The sequence below is a fragment of the Dendrobates tinctorius genome, unplaced genomic scaffold (assembly GCF_039654945.1).
Source record: "Dendrobates tinctorius isolate UK_male_01 unplaced genomic scaffold, ASM3965494v1 ptg000006l, whole genome shotgun sequence".
NCBI classification, from domain to species: domain Eukaryota; kingdom Metazoa; phylum Chordata; class Amphibia; order Anura; family Dendrobatidae; genus Dendrobates; species Dendrobates tinctorius.
Genome location: NW_027361674.1, coordinates 12,064,547 through 12,082,983, shown reverse-complemented (window position 1 = coordinate 12,082,983; position 18,437 = coordinate 12,064,547). Strand labels below are relative to the sequence as shown.

Genomic DNA, 18,437 nt, shown 5'->3' with positions numbered 1-18,437 from the left:
ATATCATGGGAGGGAGTCTGGGGGTCCTGTGGGGACCCAGGGGCCCGGCTGATGGTGGGGGACCCAGGGGCCTGCCTGGCTGTCCATGGGGGGGTCACCCAGGGGCCCGCCCGGCTGTCCGTGGGGGGCCTGGGGGACCCAGGGGCCCAGCTGATGATGGTGGGGACCCAGGGGCCCGCCCGGCTGTCTGTGGGGGGTCACCCAGGGGCCTGGGAGACACAGGGGACCAGCTGATAATGGTGGGGACCCAGGGGCCCGCCCGGCTGTCCGTGGGGGGTCACCCAGGGGCCCACCCGGCTGTCCGTGGGGGGGTCACCCAGGGGCCTGGGGGACCCAGGGACCCAGCTGATGATGGTGGGGACCCAGGGGCCCGCCCGGCTGTCCGTGTGGGGTCACCCAGGGGCCCGCCCAGCTGTCCGTGGGGGGTCACCCAGGGGCCCGCCCGGCTGTCCATGGGGGGTCACCCAGGGGCCCGCCCGGCTGTCCGTTGGGGGGGTCTGGGGCACCAAGGGGCCCGGCTGTCCGTGAGGGGTCTGGGGGGCCCAGCTGATGATGGGGGGGCCTGGCTGTTCACAGGGGGGGTCTGAGGGGCTGATGATGGGGGGGACCCAGGAGGCCCGGCTGATGGGGTGAGCCAGGGCCCAGGGGGACAGATCTCCAGTGCCAAGATTAGTAGGCACATTGTCTCCACCTGCAGCTCAGCCTGTAGTCCTATATGGGGTATCAGCCTACTCAGGACAAATTGCACAAGTACTGTTAGGGTCCAATTTCTCATGTTACACTTGGGGAAAAACAAACATTGGGGGTGATAAGATCATTTTTGTGAAAATAAGATTAGATTTTAGATTGGCAGCTAATAAAAATCAAATACAAGCGGTTAGTATGTTAATCAAAAGCCCAAGACAATAGAAAAGGCTGCTTTGTAAACAGGGTTAAAGTTAGAGTAGAAAAAAAAGGGTTACTAGAAATACTATGATAATACCCTTTTCTTATGAAAAGTGACTTCTTCTACTCCTGATGAAGTCACATTAGTGACAAAACGTGTCAAGTAACAAGAGTGGCATCCCTTTCCTGGGACCAGGGCATTCATTATGGCTCTTCATGTTCAGTGAGCATGTCTTTGTTCTGCTAGTAGCAAGGGTGGCTTATCATAAGAAAAGGGTATTACAAAGCCTTTTCTATTGTCTTGGGCTTTTGATTAACATACTATCCACTTGTATTTGGTTTTTATTAGGTGCCAATCCTATTGCTAACATGGCTGTTTGTTATTTATAAGGTGGCTTGTTGTAATATTATCAATATTTCTTGTTTAAGCATAAGACTTTTTTGATTGTAGAGTTATTTGAAATTCGGAGGATTTCATTGGCCACAACGAATACACTGAATATATGTGTTTATTATATACTTGTTGCTCTGGCATGCTACATAGAATACTGAACTTTTATTGAATATTGTTATACATTTACTGTATATATTGCCCAGGACCGTCTAGCCGCTCCCTTATATACAGGTCACGTTTGGTGACACCTGCATATATTTTACATGTTTTTATCATTTGTGGTGTTTTTCTGCACATCTATATGTACTAAAAATTAACTTTATAAGGGTGATCCCTGCATGTGTGTATGTCTACTTTGCTTTCTTTTTTTTCTATTTGGATCTACTTTTTGACATACAGCGGTTGGATCCCTGATATATTTGGTTTGTTTTTCCTGATGGTGCCCTCCCTGTTCTGGTATTATACAACGTTTACTGACCGTGGGAACATAGCCAAAAGAGTTTTTGAATTCTGACTGTATAATGCTATGTGCACACGGTGCGGATTCTGCTGCGGATTTTTCTGCGCAGATTTTACTAAATCCGCAGGTCAAATGACCAGCATTTTTCCTGCGGATTTAGTGCATATTTTGTGCGGATTTACTGCAGTTTTTGTGCAGTTTTTCCCTGCGGATTTCAAGAATGGAGCAGGTGGAAAATTGCAGCAAAACCGCCCAAAAGAAGTCACATGCTGCTTCTTTTAATTCCGCACAAAATCCGTGCAGAAAAATCCGCAGCATGTGCACAGTGGATTTTGTTTTACATAGCCAATAATGGTACTGTACATCACCTGCAGTTCTGCTGTGTATCTGCAGCAGAATCCGTACCGTCTGCACTGTAAAGTTTTTCGATGAAAGCGCGGAGGGATTTTGGAAGGATCGCATGGTGAAGGAGGAGCTAGGGTGGAGGCGGAACTGGGGTGGAGCCTGGGTGGAGTCTCAAGGGGGCCCCATAAATTTTGCCAGTATGGGGCCCCGAAATTCCTAGTGGCAGCCCTGCCTGGTGAGGCGTAAGTGTTGGACAGTCTCAGGCGGAGACGGATGTCCTGAATAGCACCCGCCGAGCCCCTTGACCTGGTGAGGCCCGTGTGTTGGGAAACCCTGGGAGGAGGGTCGGCTCCCTGAATAGCACCTGGTGTGCCCTGTGTGCTGGACGGTCTCAGGAGAGGAGACGGACGTCCTGAAGAGCACACAGACAGGACACGTGAGTTTTGTGTTGCATGTGTGTTTTTTTTTCTTCCCTTTCAAGTCAGCCTGCGGTGGCTCAGTGGGGGTCAAGAAGGTGACAAGTGGCTTGCTGTAACTCGGCGGTGTTGCAAAGGGGACAAGCGGCTTGCTGTAATTCGGCGGGGTTACGAAGGGGACAAGCGGCTTCCTGTAACTCGGTGGGGTTACGAAGGTGACACCAGCAGCTGTGTGTGAACATCAGCCGGAGGTGTCAGAGATCGGTGACAGCAGGAGCTGTGGTGGTGCCAGCAAGGACTTGTGTGGTATTGTAAAAGAGACAAACTGTGTTGTATGAACTGTGGTCTAAGGAGACCTGTAGAATGGACATGGGGAAATCCAGAAAGGGGGTGGTGGCCCAAATCGGGGTGGCGGCCCAAAAGGGGGTGGAGTCCCAGAGAGGGGCAGTGACCCAAATCAGGGTGGTAGCCCAAAAGGGGGTGGAGTCCCAGAGGGGGGGCGGTGACCCAACTCGGGGTGGTCCAGAGAGGGGCCGGTGTGTGTTATGATTGAGTCACCATAGGAGGCAAAAACAGAAATGCTAGCTAAGTCCAGAAAAACCAGAGAAGTTGGCAGCTATCGGATTTCAGACCCCTGAACCTATCAAAACAACTAGCAGTAGCCGTGGGGGGTTCCTACGATGCCCTAGACCCCTCGATCACAGCCGGAGAATTAAATAGGCCTAAAGAAAGAGAGGGGAAATCTAAACTGCCCCAGAGCAGACCCCAAAGCAATAGGCAGCCCCCAACATATAATGACGGTGAAGCAAGATGAAAATACTAACACAGACAGAAAGATAGACTGAGCAAAGACGGGGCCCAAGCTAACTAGATAGAAAAGGACAGGAAGGCTGCTGTCTGCAATCCATGAAAAACCCTATGAAAGTAAGAGCCAACAGACTGACAGTGAAAATGGCCCTGAAGATGCTAGGCTTCAAAAAAGCTATGTCAGTACTCAGGAATATTCTGAAGACAGAGCTACAGGCAAAAGGAGATTCAGCTCACCCCAGCAGGGAATGGCAGAATACAGAAAAGCAAGGAAAAGAAAAAACAAAACAAAAATGCTAACAGGCAAAACAGAAAACTTAGCTTTAGAGGAGCAGGAATCAGACTGGTGTCCTAGAAGTCCACAGAGAAATCACCCGCAGGGCAGAAGGGCATCGGCAGCCTTATATCCAGTCCGTGACTCCACTCAGCCAGTCATCCTCATTAGGCTCAGGTGCCTGATAATCAGGCTCATTACCTTCCTTTACCAGAATAGGGAGTTCACCAGACCTCAGTGACGAAGGGGAAAATGAACTCACAACAGTACCTCCCCCTTGAGGAGGGGTCACCGAACCCTCAACCACGCCACCAGGGCGATCAGGGTGAGCCCGATGAAATGCACGCACCAATCTTTTGGCATGAATATCAGAGGCCGAGACCAAGGAATTATCCTCCTGACCATAACCCTTCCACTTAACCAAATACTGGAGTCTCCATCTAGCCAGACGGGAATCCAGTATTTTCTCTACCTCATATTCCATGTTACCTTCAACCAATACAGGGTCTGGAGGTGCCACCCCAGGAACAACTGGTTCAACAAACCTCTTCAACAAGGACTTATGGAACACATTATGGATTTTATATGTGACAGGAAGAGCCAAACGAAAAGAGACCGGATTAATAATCTCCAAAATCTTGTAAGGTCCAATAAATCTAGGCTTAAACTTAGGAGAAGCCACCTTCATAGCAATATTTTTTGATGATAACCACACCATATCACCAATCTTAAACTGGGGACCAATGGTCCTATGTCAATTGGAAAACCGCTGGGCCTTTTCCTGGGAGAGAGATAACTTATCCACCACTTGGTCCCAGATCTGGTGCATTCTCTCCACCACAGTGTCAACACCTGGGCAGGCAGAAGGCTCCACCTGCCCTGAAGAAAATCGAGGATGAAACCCAAAGTTACAAAAAAAAGGTGACATCAAAGTGGCAGAACTAGCTCTATTATTTAAAGCAAATTCGGCCAAGGGCAAAAATGAAACCCAATCATCCTGATCAGCGGAAATAAAACATCTCAAATACGACTCCAAGGTCTGGTTTGTTCTCTCTGTCTGCCCATTGGTCTGAGGGTGAAAAGCAGAGGAGAAGGACAACTGAATTCCCAGTTTGGAACAGAAAGTCCTCCAAAATCTAGACACAAACTGAACTCCTCTGTCAGATACAATGTTCTCAGGAATCCCGTGTAAGCGAACCACCTGTTGCAAAAACAGGGGCACCAACTCAGAGGACGATGGCAACTTAGGGAGTGGTACAAGATGAACCATCTTAGAGAACCTATCACAAATCACCCAAATAACAGTCATTCTTTGAGAGACCGGCATATCAGAGATGAAATCCATTGAAATATGGGTCCATGGCCTCCTGGGGACCGGCAAAGGCATCAACAACCCACTAGAGCGAGAACAAGATTTAGACCGGGAGCAAGTCCCACAGGACTGCACAAAAATCCTGACATCACGAGACAAGGAGGGCCACCAAAAAGACCGACTCACCAGATCTCTAATACCAAAAATACCTGGATGACCAGCCAAAGCAGAGCAATGAACTTCAGACATCACTCTCTTCTTCCACTGGTCAGGAACATACAACTTTGCACTGGGACAACGCTCAGGTTTGTCCTCCTGGAACTCTTGCAGAGCAAGTCTCAAATCGGGCGAGATGGCAGAAAGAACTACCCCTTCGCCTAAGATGGTAGCAGGCTTGGTCACCACAGTAGAATCAGCAAAGAAACTCCTAGAGAGGGCGTCTGCCTTGACATTCTTAGTTCCAGGAAGAAAAGAGACCACAAAATCAAAACGTGTAAAAAACAAGGCCCACCTAGCCTGTCTAGGGTTCAAGCGTTTAGCCGACTCTAGGTAAATCAAATTCTTGTGGTCAGTGAGGACCACAACTTGATGTTTAGCTCCCTCCAACCAATGTCTCAACTCCTCAAATGCCCATTTCATGGCCAACAGTTCCCGATTCCCCACATCATAGTTACGTTCAGATGGAGAGAACTTTCGGGAAAAGAAAGCACAGGGATTCATTTTAGATGTTACAGGATCCTTTTGGGACAAAACAGCTCCTGCACCAATCTCAGAAGCATCCACCTCTACCTGGAACGGGAGTGAGACATCAGGTTGCCGCAAAACCGGGGCGGAGGTAAATCTTCGCTTCAGCTCCTGAAAGGAAGCAACAGCCTCAGAAGACCAATTCAACACATCAGCACCCTTCTTAGTCAGATCAGTCAATGGCTTGGCAATACTAGAAAATTTTGCTATAAATTTCCGATAAAAATTAGCAAAACCCAAAAACTTCTGGAGGGCCTTCAAAGAAGTGGGCTGAACCCAATCATAAATGGCCTGTACCTTGGCCGGGTCCATTTCAGTAGTTGACAGAGACAAAATAAATCCCAAAAATGAAATCCTCTGTACTCCAAAAAGGCATTTCGATCCTTTGACATACAGGGAATTCTCCCTCAAGATCCGGAACACAGTCCGAATATGTTCCACATGAGAATCCCAATCCTTGGAGAAGATCAAAATATCATCCAGATAGATAATCAAAAATTTATCGACAAAGTCTCGGAAAATATCGTTCATGAAGCACTGGAAGACAGAAGGGGCATTAGTGAGCCCAAAAGGCATCACCAGGTACTCAAAATGTCCCTCCGGAGTATTAGACACCGTCTTCCATTCATCCCCCTGCTTAATGCGGATAAGATTATACGCCCCCCTGAGGTCAAGCTTGGTAAACCAGCAAGCACCTCTAACTCTAGAGAATAGAGCCGAAATCAGGGGTAACGGATACTGATATTTAATAGTAATTTTATTGAGGGCACGATAATCAATACAAGGCCTTAAAGAACCATCCTTTTTTGGCCACAAAAAAAAACCCGGCACCTAAGGGTGAAGAGGATGGTCTAATATGACCCTTCTCCAACGCCTCCTTAATATTGGACCACATAGCCTCGTGCTCGGGTACAGATAAATTGAAGAGCCGACCCTTGGGAAATTTACACCCCGGGCTTAGTTCAATTGCACAGTCATAACTCCTATGAGGAGGCAAGGACGCAGACTCATTCTCACTAAATACATCATAAAAGTCCGCCAAATAGTCAGGAACATCATGCGACTGAGGAGAGGTGGAAAAAACCGGACCCTCACTAAAGGCACACCGACAACCCCAACTCACCACAGACACAGATTTCCAATCCAAAACTGGATTATGAATTTGCAACCAGGGAAACCCCAGAACAACGGCATCATGCAGACCATGCAATACCAAAAATCTGCAATTTTCTTGATGGTCTGGGGCGACCCGCATGACCACCTGGGTCCAAAATTGAGGTTTATTTTTAGCCAAAGGAGTAGCATCAATCCCCCCTCAAAGGGATAGGCGTCTGCAGAGGTGTCATCGTAAATCCACAAAGTTTAGCAAAATCCAAGTCCATTAGGTTTAGCACTGCTCCCGAATCCACAAAAGCCTTGGCGGAAAATGTGGACAGGGAGCAGATCAGAGTAATTGCCAGAAGAAATTTAGGTTGAACACCACCAACAGAAAACGTGTGTGCAAAGCGTTTCTCTCGTTTAGGACAAACAGAAATAATATGCGAGGCATCTCCACAGAAAAAACACAGCTTATTACGCCTTCTGAACTCCTGACGTTGCGCCTTAGACAAAACTCTATCACATTGCATAGGTTCAGACGTCTGTTCAACCGGTGGCAACACCTCTCGTGCAATCCTGCATTCACGTAAACGCCGATCAACCTGAATGGCTAATGACATAGAATCGTCCAGACCAGAGGGAACAGGAAATCCCACCATAGTATCTTTTACGGCTTCTGACAAACCCTTCCAAAAGAGAGCAGCCAAGGCATTATCATTCCAGGTAGTAAGGACCGCCCACTTTCGGAACTTTTGACAGTACAACTCTGCAGAATCTCGACCCTGGTTCAATGCCAACAGGGTCTTTTCAGCCTGATCAATAGCATTAGGTTCGTCATACAACAACCCCAAAGCTTGAAAGAATGCATTCACATTAGTCAGAATAGGATCATCTGGTTTCAAAGAAAACGCCCAATCCTGGGGATCGCCACGCAGCAAAGAGATGACAATTTTAACCTGCTGCGCGGAGCTCCCTGACGAGTTAGGCTTCAAGGCAAAAAATAATTTGCAATTATTTTTGAAACTCAAAAATTTAGATCGATCCCCAAAAAATACATCAGGTGTAGGGATCTTTGGTTCAACAGCATGCGAACGAGCAAGGTAGGCGGAAATTCCCCGCACTTCCGCAGCGAGCTGCTCCACACGATCAGTACTCTGTTATGATGAGTCACCAAAGGAGGAAAAAACAAAATACCAGCTAAGTCCAGAAAAACCAGAGAGGTTGGCAGCTATCGGATTGCAGACCCCTGAACCTATCCACAACAACTAGCAGTAGCCGTGGGGGGTTCCTACGGTGCCCTAGACCCCTCGATCACAGCCGGAGAACTACATAGCCTAAAGACAGAAAGGGGAAAAACTAAACTGCCCCAGAGCAGACCCCAAAGCAATAGGCAGCCCCCAACATATAATGACGGTGAAGCAAGATGAAAACACTAACACAGATAGAAAGATAAGTTGAGCAAATGATGGGGCCCAAGCTAACTACATAGGACAGGATAGGAAAGCTGCTGTCTGCCATCCGTAAAAACCCTATCAAAATGAGCCAATCGACTGATAGGAAAAACAGGCCCTGAAGTCGCTAGGCTTCAAAAGACTATATCAGCACTCAGGTATATTCTGAAGACAGAGCAAAAGAACAACAGATCAGAGACAAAAATGGAATTCAGCTCACCCCCGGCCGGGGATGGCAGAACTCCCAAAAAACAAGGCAAAACAAAAACAAAACTGAAGAGTACAAAGCAGAGCAGAAAAACTTAGCTTTGAGATGCAGGAATCAGACTGGTCTCCAAGAATCCAGCAGGAAAATCACCAGCCAGGAAGAAGGGCGTCGGCAGCCTTATATCCAGTCCTCAATTCCAGCCACCCAGTCATCATCTAGCTGCCCAGGTGTTTGGTAATCAGTCTCACTACCTTCCTTCACTAGAGGAGGGAGTTCATCAGACCTCAATGGTGAAGGGAAAAATGAACTCACAACAGTACCTCCCCCTTGAGGAGGGGTCACCGAACCCTCATCCATGCCACTAGGGCGATTCGGGTGAGCTCGATGAAAGGCACGCACCAATCTTTTGGCATGAATATATGAGGTAGAGAAGATACTGGATTCTCGTCTGGCTAGACGGAGACTCCAGTATTTGGTTAAGTGGAAGGGTTATGGTCAGGAGGATAATTCCTGGGTCTCTGCCTCTGATATTCATGCCGAAAGATTGGTGCGTGCCTTTCATCGGGCTCACCCGGATCGCCCTGGTGGCATGGATGTGGGTTCGGTGACCCCTCCTCAAGGGGGAGGTACTGTTGTGAGTTCATTTTTCCCTTCACCATTGAGGTCTGATGAACTCCCTCCTCTAGTGAAGGAAGGTAGTGAGACTGATTACCAAACACCTGGGCAGCTAGATGATAACTGGGTGGCTGGAATTGAGGACTGGATATAAGGCTGCCGACGCCCTTCTTCCTGGCTGCTGATTTTCCTGCTGGATTCTTGGAGACCAGTCTGATTCCTGCATCTCAAAGCTAAGTTTTTCTGCTCTGCTTTGTACTCTTCAGTTTTGTTTTTGTTTTGCCTTGTTTTTTGGGAGTTCTGCCATCCCCGGCCGGGAGTGAGCTGAATTCCATTTTTGTCTCTGATCTGTTGTTCTTTTGCTCTGTCTTCAGAATATACCTGAGTGCTGATATAGTCTTTTGAAGCCTAGCGACTTCAGGGCCTGTTTTTCCTATCAGTCGGTTGACTCATTTTGATAGGGTTTTTGCGGATGGCAGACAGCAGCTTTCCTATCCTGTCCTATGTAGTTAACTTGGGCCCCATCATTTGCTCAACCTATCTTTCTATCTGTGTTAGTGTTTTCATCTTGCTTCACCGTCATTATATGTTGGGGGCTGCCTATTGCTTTGGGGTCTGCTCTGGGGCAGTTTAGTTTTTCCCCTTTCTGTCTTTAGGCTATGTAGTTCTCCGGCTGTGATCGAGGGGTCTAGGGCACCGTAGAAACCCCCCACGGCTACTGCTAGTTGTTGTGGATAGGTTCAGGGGTCTGCAATCCGATAGCTGCCAACCTCTCTGATTTTTCTGGACTTAGCTGGTATTTTGTTTTTTCCTCCTTCGGTGACTCATCATAACACTGCACCGAGAAGGAATCTCGCGTCGGCTGGACTCAAAGAGTCAGGTGACTCTGACAGGAACTCCTCTCACTTTCTGTCTGGCTGAGAAAATGGTCAAGGTTTGCTGTAAACATGGGGTCACGGTGAACTATGCGGTAGACAGAGTAATGTTTGAGGGGTCCACAAGTGGTGAGTGCCAAGGTAGCGGGATACCACCTGACTTAGTGTATGCCTTGGAGAGGGGCCGGGACTTTATCGTTTTTGATGATATATGGCAGGAGGTTGGAGACGTTTCTACTGTTGGGCTAGCAGATATTAAGACGGGGACGGCTCCTGACGTGGACAGGTCAGAGGTATGTGTGATCGAAAGAAGGGGTACGTCTGCCCAACGGACGGACCTGACATCTCGTGACAGGACTGACGTTGACCGAATTGATAAGACGGCTGAAGTATTCACACGGTTAGTGGGTAACTGGAAGGATTACTCGACAGGCCGGGGTGACTCAGACTCTGGGGGTGACTGTGGCTCTGAGAGAGAAAGGGAGCACAGAATAGAAGAGCTAGAGAAAGAAGTCTCTGAGCTCAAAGGTCACCTGTCAACGTGGCAAAACATGAACAAGACCCTTAGGGAAGAGATGGAAGAACTCAGAGGAGTAGTAAAAGGTCTTCTGCGGGAGAAGAGCTTGGACGGAGATGTACAGCGGACGGGTCCGATTGGTGGTGGGCCGGAGCTGCCGGTGCCCGTCTTGGCAGAGGGTCATGAAGAGATGGGATCTCGTGAAGTTGGGGAGCTAAGAACTGAAGAAGACAGTCACCCAGTCGGGTCAACTGTATGGCAGCACGGTGGCTCAGTGGTTAGCACTGCAGCCTTGCAGCGCTGGGGTCCTGGGTTCGAATCCCACCAAGGACAACATCTGCAAGGAGTTTGTATGTTCTCCCCGTGTTTGCGTGGGTTTCCTCCGGGCACTCCGGTTTCCTCCCACATTCCAAAGACATACTGATAGGGAATTTAGATTGTGAGCCCCATCGGGGACAGTGATGATGATGTGTGCAAACTGTAAAGCGCTGCGGAATATGTTAGCGCTATATAAAAATAAAGATTATTATTATTATTATTAGTGAGGGAAGTGTCTGTGGTAAAGCCAGAGCCTCCTGGCCAGGAAGAGAGCAAGGCCACGACCTTCAAGTCTGTGATTGACATGCCCGAGGACATGCAAGAAACCTGTGCTGAGGAAGGGGTGCATGAGGCTTTTAAAAAGGTGGTCAAGGCATGTAAGGTGCACTGGGCACCTGAGACTCGGCAGTTGGTGATAATTTCAGCCAGAGAAGATACAGCAAACCGGGTAGCTGTCCTGAAAGAGATGCATTTGCAATGTCTCCATGTCAAACAGTTGGTCAGGCGGAGTAATATGAAAGCTGCTCGACGCCTAGAGTTAGCAAGGGAGGCTATGGATCGGCTGGGTTTGCGGAAAGATGTAGTTCCGGTACCCAAAAGTCTGATTGGGAGAATCATTGGAAGACTCGGGAAGGTAATGCAAGACCTTGTAAATGTCTCCGGTGTGGTGAGAGTGAGGATCCCTCCTGATGATTTAGACTAGGTATCCAGTGAAGAGGGTAGGATCCCCATCATGGTAGTTGGCTCTGTGGAAAGCTTGAGAAGCTTTCGGATGCTCTTGGAGTATCGAGTGGGGTACCTGCGGTATCCAGTGAAGAGGGTAGGATCCCCATCATGGTGGTTGGCTCCGTGGAAAGCTTGAGAAGCTTTCGGATGCTCTTGGAGTATCGAGTGGGGTGCCTGCAAGAGATTGAGCAGTTGAGGCTAGACCATCTGCGGATCAATAAAGAGGTACAGTGCAACCCAAGATGTAAGGACCCGAAGGGTTCCTCCAAGTAGTGACATGGCAGATGGCCGAAGAATGTCAGCGAGTGGCAATTCGACGGGCCGTACGAGGCTGAGAGACCTTAGTTCCTGTAAGACGCTGAATGGGTCAGACTCAGGCCAGACAGTAGGCTCGATTAAGACTTATGACCGCACCAACCGGGAGAGCCGGTCAGTGAGAGAAAGGAGTGTGGTGACTAAACAGTGTCTGATGACGCAGACAGACTGTGACTGGAGGGCCAAAGATCAGGGCCGATATTCTGACCGCTGTGGGCGGGGGAGGCCTAACGTAGAGATGAGGCCGTATGACGGGCGGAGACGGTTCTCTCGACCTGTGGGGCAAGTTGTAATGAGTGCGCGGTCACGAGATCCTGGGGTAATATTGTGTGTTCAACCCTATAAGTTTGAACAGAGGGGGGAGGTATGTGTCCGCTAGGGGGCGCTGTGTGGGTGTCCCAGGACAGGCGTATAAGCATTTCCAGTGTTCTGATAGGTGTAGGATGCTGAATGATCGTAATGTATCTCAAGGTGGGTGGCCTTGAGATGAAGACTTGTGTATGTGTTGATCAGCAGTGATACTGCTGAGGTTTCGTGCCAATGGGTTAGGGAGAGCTAACTACATATCCACCCAGGGGTGTGGCTAGAATGCCATAGTAAAGAATGTATGAATGCTTGTAGGACCTGTGATGAGGTCATAGCCATGTGACCCGGTGGGCGTGGCTACAGACCATATAAGGTGGCCAGGGTAGGTCACATGAATGAATGCTTGGACCCGGTTGGTCCGTTATGGAAGGTCCCGCTGGGAGATGGGGCTTTCTGCCTGACAGCACGTGAATGCTGTGAGTAATGGCTGCAAGCGTCTGACAGTTCACAGAGGGAGAGGGAATGAACGTCTGCAGTGAGCTGAAGCAGCCATGAGGTAACCGTGACGGGGTGTGATATCTGTGAGGCTGAAGAGCCTGAGTACTGGACATTGCGTAACCTGTGTGACCACAGGGATAACAGAGGGAAGCTCTGTCATGAACGCTATGCTGATTATATGAACTTTTTGTTGCTGCTGTGGGTTTATGATGCCTGAATAAACTGCATGGATTGCTATTGTTTTATGGAAAACCCATGCCGGACGTGATTATTTGGCTGCCAAGCGAGTGTCCCCAACCTTGAATGACAGCGCTACCTTACAGTATGTAGCATATGTTCAGAAGCAGCAGTATGAAGAACATTATAATAAGCTATGTAGCTGTGAATCCAGCACTGTGGTGAGATTAAACACTTATTACAAAGCAGCAGCACTTCCTCTTCCTCAAGTCTTCCTAGGTTTCAATAGGCAGATTTAATATGTTCCCTCAGTGAGCTGGACGTCCATCTTGATTTCACCAAAGATTGATTTTAGAGAGAACCTATGATAACATCAATATGAGCATATACCCTATAGTAAGTAAATAAACTAATAGTAATAATACATGTAAATAACATAAGGTACTAAGTTAACACACTTTTGATGAAAAAAAGCATAAAAGTCATCCCACCGAGACAAGGTGTCCCCAATTGGGATGGTACCTAACGCTTGTAGTCACCTCACTATGCATCCACAGAGTTCAATATAGTAGTAGATGGGGGCAGAGCAGGACCTGGGTCCCGACTGTTCAGACACCTGTGCGTGGAAAGCTATAAAGGCAAAATGAACATCCCAAAAAGGGAGCCATGCCCCTGTATGTATATAAGAGCTTTCCAGATGATTTCATTCTTGTTTTCTTTACATTTTATGCATCGTCCCATCTTTTTTTTGGAATTGTGGTTGTATTTTATAGAGTTTATTATGCTAGCACTGTTGATTTATGCAAAGTTTATTTCTTCCCCTGTGATCAGTGAGCTCCTACGGCTGTCTGTTTTGTGACTACATTTGCATTCAGTATGCTAACCACGGGATACCATGTCATAGTACATCATAATAGAGACTTAAGTCCCCAGTTTGGATTAACACTGCCCAGAACACGAGGTTTGCAGCTGTATAAATAGCTCGGGAGCCGCACCTTGTCCTACAACTGTGATACCGCAGGCTGAGAGATACGTGATTAATAACACACCCATCATATATGTTATCGATTAGCCTGGTATTAAAGAGAACCTGGCAGTAAGAATCTTCCTGATGTAGTGCTATAATAAGGCAGGAGAACACATTTACAAGAATATCTGTACTGTCGTCAGCCAGCGCCCTGTTCTACTCCAAAATTAAGCTTGCAAGTGCACTGCTGGGAATATAAGTGCATTTGCAATCCTCATCTCTTCTTCTTCCCACTGGTGCCGTCTTTTGCGTCTTAATTGACAGTGGAGAGCAGAGGTGACTTTATGCAGCCGAGTCTTTGTCAGTCAATAAGCGAGGGGGCAACAGTAGGAAGAAGATGAGCTGAAGACTTCAAGTGCACCGATAAGCCCACAAGTGCACCGATAACAAGCCCACAAGTGCACGATATGCCCACGAGTGCAACGATAAGCCCACAAGTTCACCGAAAAGCCCACATTTGCACCTATAAACTCTCAAGTGCACCGATAAGCCCACGAGTGCACCGATAAGCCCACGAGTGCACCGATAAGGCCACGAGTGTACCGATAAGCCCACAAGTGTACTGATAAGCCCACAAGTGCATCGATAAGCCCACAAGTGCATCGATAAGCCCACAAGTACGCCGATAAGCCCTCAAATGCACCGATAAGTCCACAAGTGCACCAATAAGCTCTCAAGTGCACCAATAAGCCCACAAGTGCACCTATAAGGCCATAAGTGCACCGAAAAGCCCACAAGTGCACTTACGAGCCTAATATACATATAATGAAGTCACAAACTTCATTGCAATAGATGACTACAGAATATATATTTTTGGATTCTCGCTTTTTCTTTCTGCTACCATTAGGCTGTGGTACAAATTGACTTTCCAAACAGTGCCGAAGATGGGACCATGATGAAGGTGAGTGTGGTTGTATTCCAGCCCGTACTCTGCGACACACATGTTGCAAACAATCCTTATCCTCTGGCCTTCTTGCCATGTAGGTGTCATAATCATGCCAACGTGGTGGGTCTTAATTATGGTGCAATGTAGCATCGTCATACCGCCATCTTTTTCTGCACATCAGTCATTAAAGCCTGGGTGCTGCAGAGATTGCAGCACACTGCATGCCGACTGATGCAACACGCCATATTGTATTACTACTGCCATAGGCATAGAGATCCCTATTTTATTTATAACAGATTTCTTTTTTTGGAACAGGAAAGCTCATGCCAAAAGATACCCCATAAAGAAAATCATCACTCAGCGCTCCCCCGTGCTCAGTTCATTAATTCCAACTCCTAAGGAACGATCTCAATACTTGTTCCAGCAACATGAGCTTCACCCCAAAGGCAGTGATCACCTGGATATGGAGGAGACTGTGGATTACAACATCCCAGCCTGGTAAGTATATTATCATGCCTGTTATTTTCCTATGGTCTCATCTTTGTACCTGCCCTGTATTGGCAATTTCTGTTTTTCTGTATTTTTACATTTTTATCTCCATGAAGCCACCAGTAGAGGGAGCTAAGAACAGACAGATGTATACAGATCCTATTGACAACACAGGGAGCTGTGTAAATCTCTATGCAATGAGCTCCCCCTAGTGACAGCTGCAGGTAATCTATAAAAAAATATAATTCAGAATGCCTGAGTGCCGGTCTGACATGTTGTTCCTGTCAGTTTTTAGTAAAGCTGTTTAATTAACCATACATGCCTGGCCCTGGTGTATCAAAAACAGATACCGTAAAAATTCCCAATGTCCCAAGGTGGAAATAAAACAAAGTGGAAGAGATCTTTGCCAAAACCCATGAGCTGTCTCCTCAAACTATCTTTTCGAAGCAGATTTGCTTGAAAACAAATATAGAAAAAAATTCAAATGCACTGTGAATATTTTTATTGTGGATTTTCAAGTGGATCTACTTCAAAATCCACATAAAAAAACCTCTGTGTGGACATTCCCCTAAGTTATGTCCACACATTGCGTTTGCACTGAATTTTTTTGACACAACTTTACAAAATCGCAGTAAAAATGCTGCACAATTGCCTGATGTAAAATACCGTAAATAGAAAACCAGGATATGTTCACCGTTGTGATGTCAGCGTTGAGACAATAACAGACACTGAGACTCAGCACTGGACCAGGTGAGGGGGAGTTAAAGTGGTTTCTTTTGTTAAAACAAGCTGCAGCCAGGGGACATGGTGTTTCTGAAACTGGAAAACCCCTTTGAAGTCCTAGTGCTTTTCGTCTCAAGCTAATGTATTTCCACCTCTGTCATTGGAGCACAGACACTGCGACACTTACATACAAAGTGCTTGATAGTAATGTAATGGAGGGACAGGACTGTAGTCGTGACCTGTATGACTGCAACAGCTATGTCCAGTCCTTCCCTTACAGAAAACTGTACTCTTCTCTCCAGCGTACCTGCACCTCAATAATCAGCTTCCCCCGGGCACTTCCCAGGCGGCGACAGTCCCTCTTCCAGGCGACCCCCAGTAATGGAGACACAGTCCAGGATAACTTGAACATTCTCTTTACTGAATACTTCACACGTTATTTCCACAGTTGGTACATCATGGAATCCACTTGTTTCCTCATCTTTCCCTGTCTGGCTGTCGCTTCTGTGCAGTACACGCCCGGACTATCCTAGACTGCTCCCCAGTTCCTTCCTGGCCTGACCTCGCCATGATGACAATTCCTTCTGCCTGTTTCGCCCCAGACTCAAAAGGCTTGGTTGCCTCTGGTAAAGCATCCGGCCCATCTGTACCGATCTCGTCGAAGCTCCAACTTCCCTCATCTCTTCTGTCCAACCAACCGACTCCTGCCCTAAAGTCGTCCGCCCAAGCAGTGAGTCGCCACATCTTCCCTTTCCTGTTCTGGCCCACTGCTATGATGCACAGTGGCCATGGATATCGTGGGCTGGAGTGATTTAACGTTACGTGGCTGCCAAGCTGTCCGGGCCTATAGCCCATGTGGACACTTCGGGTACCCTGGCCCCGTCTGGCCTAACTTCCTAGAAACCCCTGTCTTATCACCCGGCAGCCCCTCCTACACTTAACCCTCTATAAACAACCTATACCTACAGTGCACACTATTTGCAATAAAAAAAGAAAAGAGCCAGCACTGCCAGTGGTCAGAACGCATAACATGAGGTGCATATGCACATATCTTACTGCATTCAAAATGAGACATTTAGCAAAATATTGATCAATATATTGAGCCACAGTGTGCATGTAATGAGGTCTTGCTTTTATATATTTAGGAGGCCGCAATGGCACAGCGAACATAAAAAACGTAGAGTAGGACTCCCCATACGAGACTGCCTTGACGTGGCGGGGTAGCTCAAACAATTGATCAATTTTTTGCTAAATGTCTCATTTTTGAATACAGATAGAAACCAATGTGTGTTTTCACACTTTATGTATTACGTTCTGACCACAAGCAGCGCTGGCTTCTCCCTCTCTTTTTTCTACAGTGCACACTAGTATGCCCCCATCTAGAGGCCCAGAACAGAACTACACCTACCCTATGTATAAGAACTATATACTAAGGTGCCCGCCTCTAATGTCCCCAGAAGGATGCACTTTACTTTCCCTAAACTGTACATAATCATCAGTACTAACCATCACATTACATTATATACAGTATGACACTAAACAACACAACATAATACAGTTCTCCAAAGAATAGTAACACATATATAAATGTGGCAGTACCATAAATGTGAGCGATAATACATATTTCTATGTAGCAGTACCGCAAGCATTTATCATAGACATTATCAGCATTAGCATATGGAAACATCAACAGATAAAAGACAACTGGAAGAAGGGAAGGGAAGCAAGTAAGTCATTCTATCTCACCCCCTTACAGTAACAGGGCAGCCGCACACTGGAACATGAGTAATATGCGAGGAGGGGTTTGAGTATGAACCAAACATCTGAAAACAAGTCAAGACATGAGATCAGCTGTTCATCTCACGCTCCTCTCTGTCTCCACAGTATAGGGATAATCGGAGAACCTCTGAAGCAATTCCACTTTCATGACCTGACGCCATTCGGAGTTGATGAAGATGAGGAGCCAGATGTGGAGAGACACAATACTGCTTCATCCTTAGACTTCTCTGGTCATCACTCACCAGTACGACCCGCTACTGGCCGCCAGAGCCAGGTTATATCCAGAGCCACCACGGAGGCCACATATTCTGATATTTACTGAGGACTATGAGGACTAACTCCGCAGACTATGGACTGCCTGAGCGAAAGATTTACTAAGTCATCATTTTATGTTGTATCCACGATTATTTAACATTAAAACTGTTCATATTTTATTGATTATCAGTTACATCATTGTGTTATGTTACTAGTTGTAAAGTCACTGCCTCCTTCAAGGCCAGAACCCTCTTCTCCCGCTGTCATCAGTATTTCTATGATTACAGGACATTCTGTCTCTGCCCAATTTCTAGGATGGGGTAAAAGTAATGGTCATCATTAGAGTTGAGAGAAACGGGTCGAAAAATTTCAAAAGTCGCCGACTTTTGGCAAAGTCGGGTTTCATGAAACGAAACCCGACCCTAGGATGAGGTCGGCCACGAGGTCGGCGACTTATGTGCCAAAGTCGCGTTTCAAAAGTTTGTTTTGCGCTCTTTTTCAGCCAATCAGGATACACGGACACTGTGGGCAACGTGA

At 47.2% G+C, this 18,437-nt stretch overlaps 1 protein-coding gene across 3 annotated transcripts in view; it reads left to right on the top strand.

Annotated features, from left to right (window-relative positions):
* PPP1R36 (protein phosphatase 1 regulatory subunit 36) overlaps nt 1-18,084 on the top strand; it is a 63,633-nt gene extending 45,549 nt beyond the window's left edge. For 2 of the 3 annotated variants that reach the window (XM_073570681.1, XM_073570671.1), the window contains 2 exons: nt 14,970-15,152; nt 17,751-18,084. In XM_073570681.1, coding sequence (XP_073426782.1) covers nt 14,970-15,152; nt 17,751-17,967 — 400 coding nt within the window. In that variant the 3' untranslated portion in view covers nt 17,968-18,084. Of the gene's footprint in view, nt 1-14,969; nt 15,153-15,259; nt 15,368-17,750 lie in introns of all 3 variants that reach the window. The other variant, XR_012231286.1, reaches the window with a different exon arrangement.
* Nucleotides 18,085-18,437: the final 353 nt, after the last annotated feature.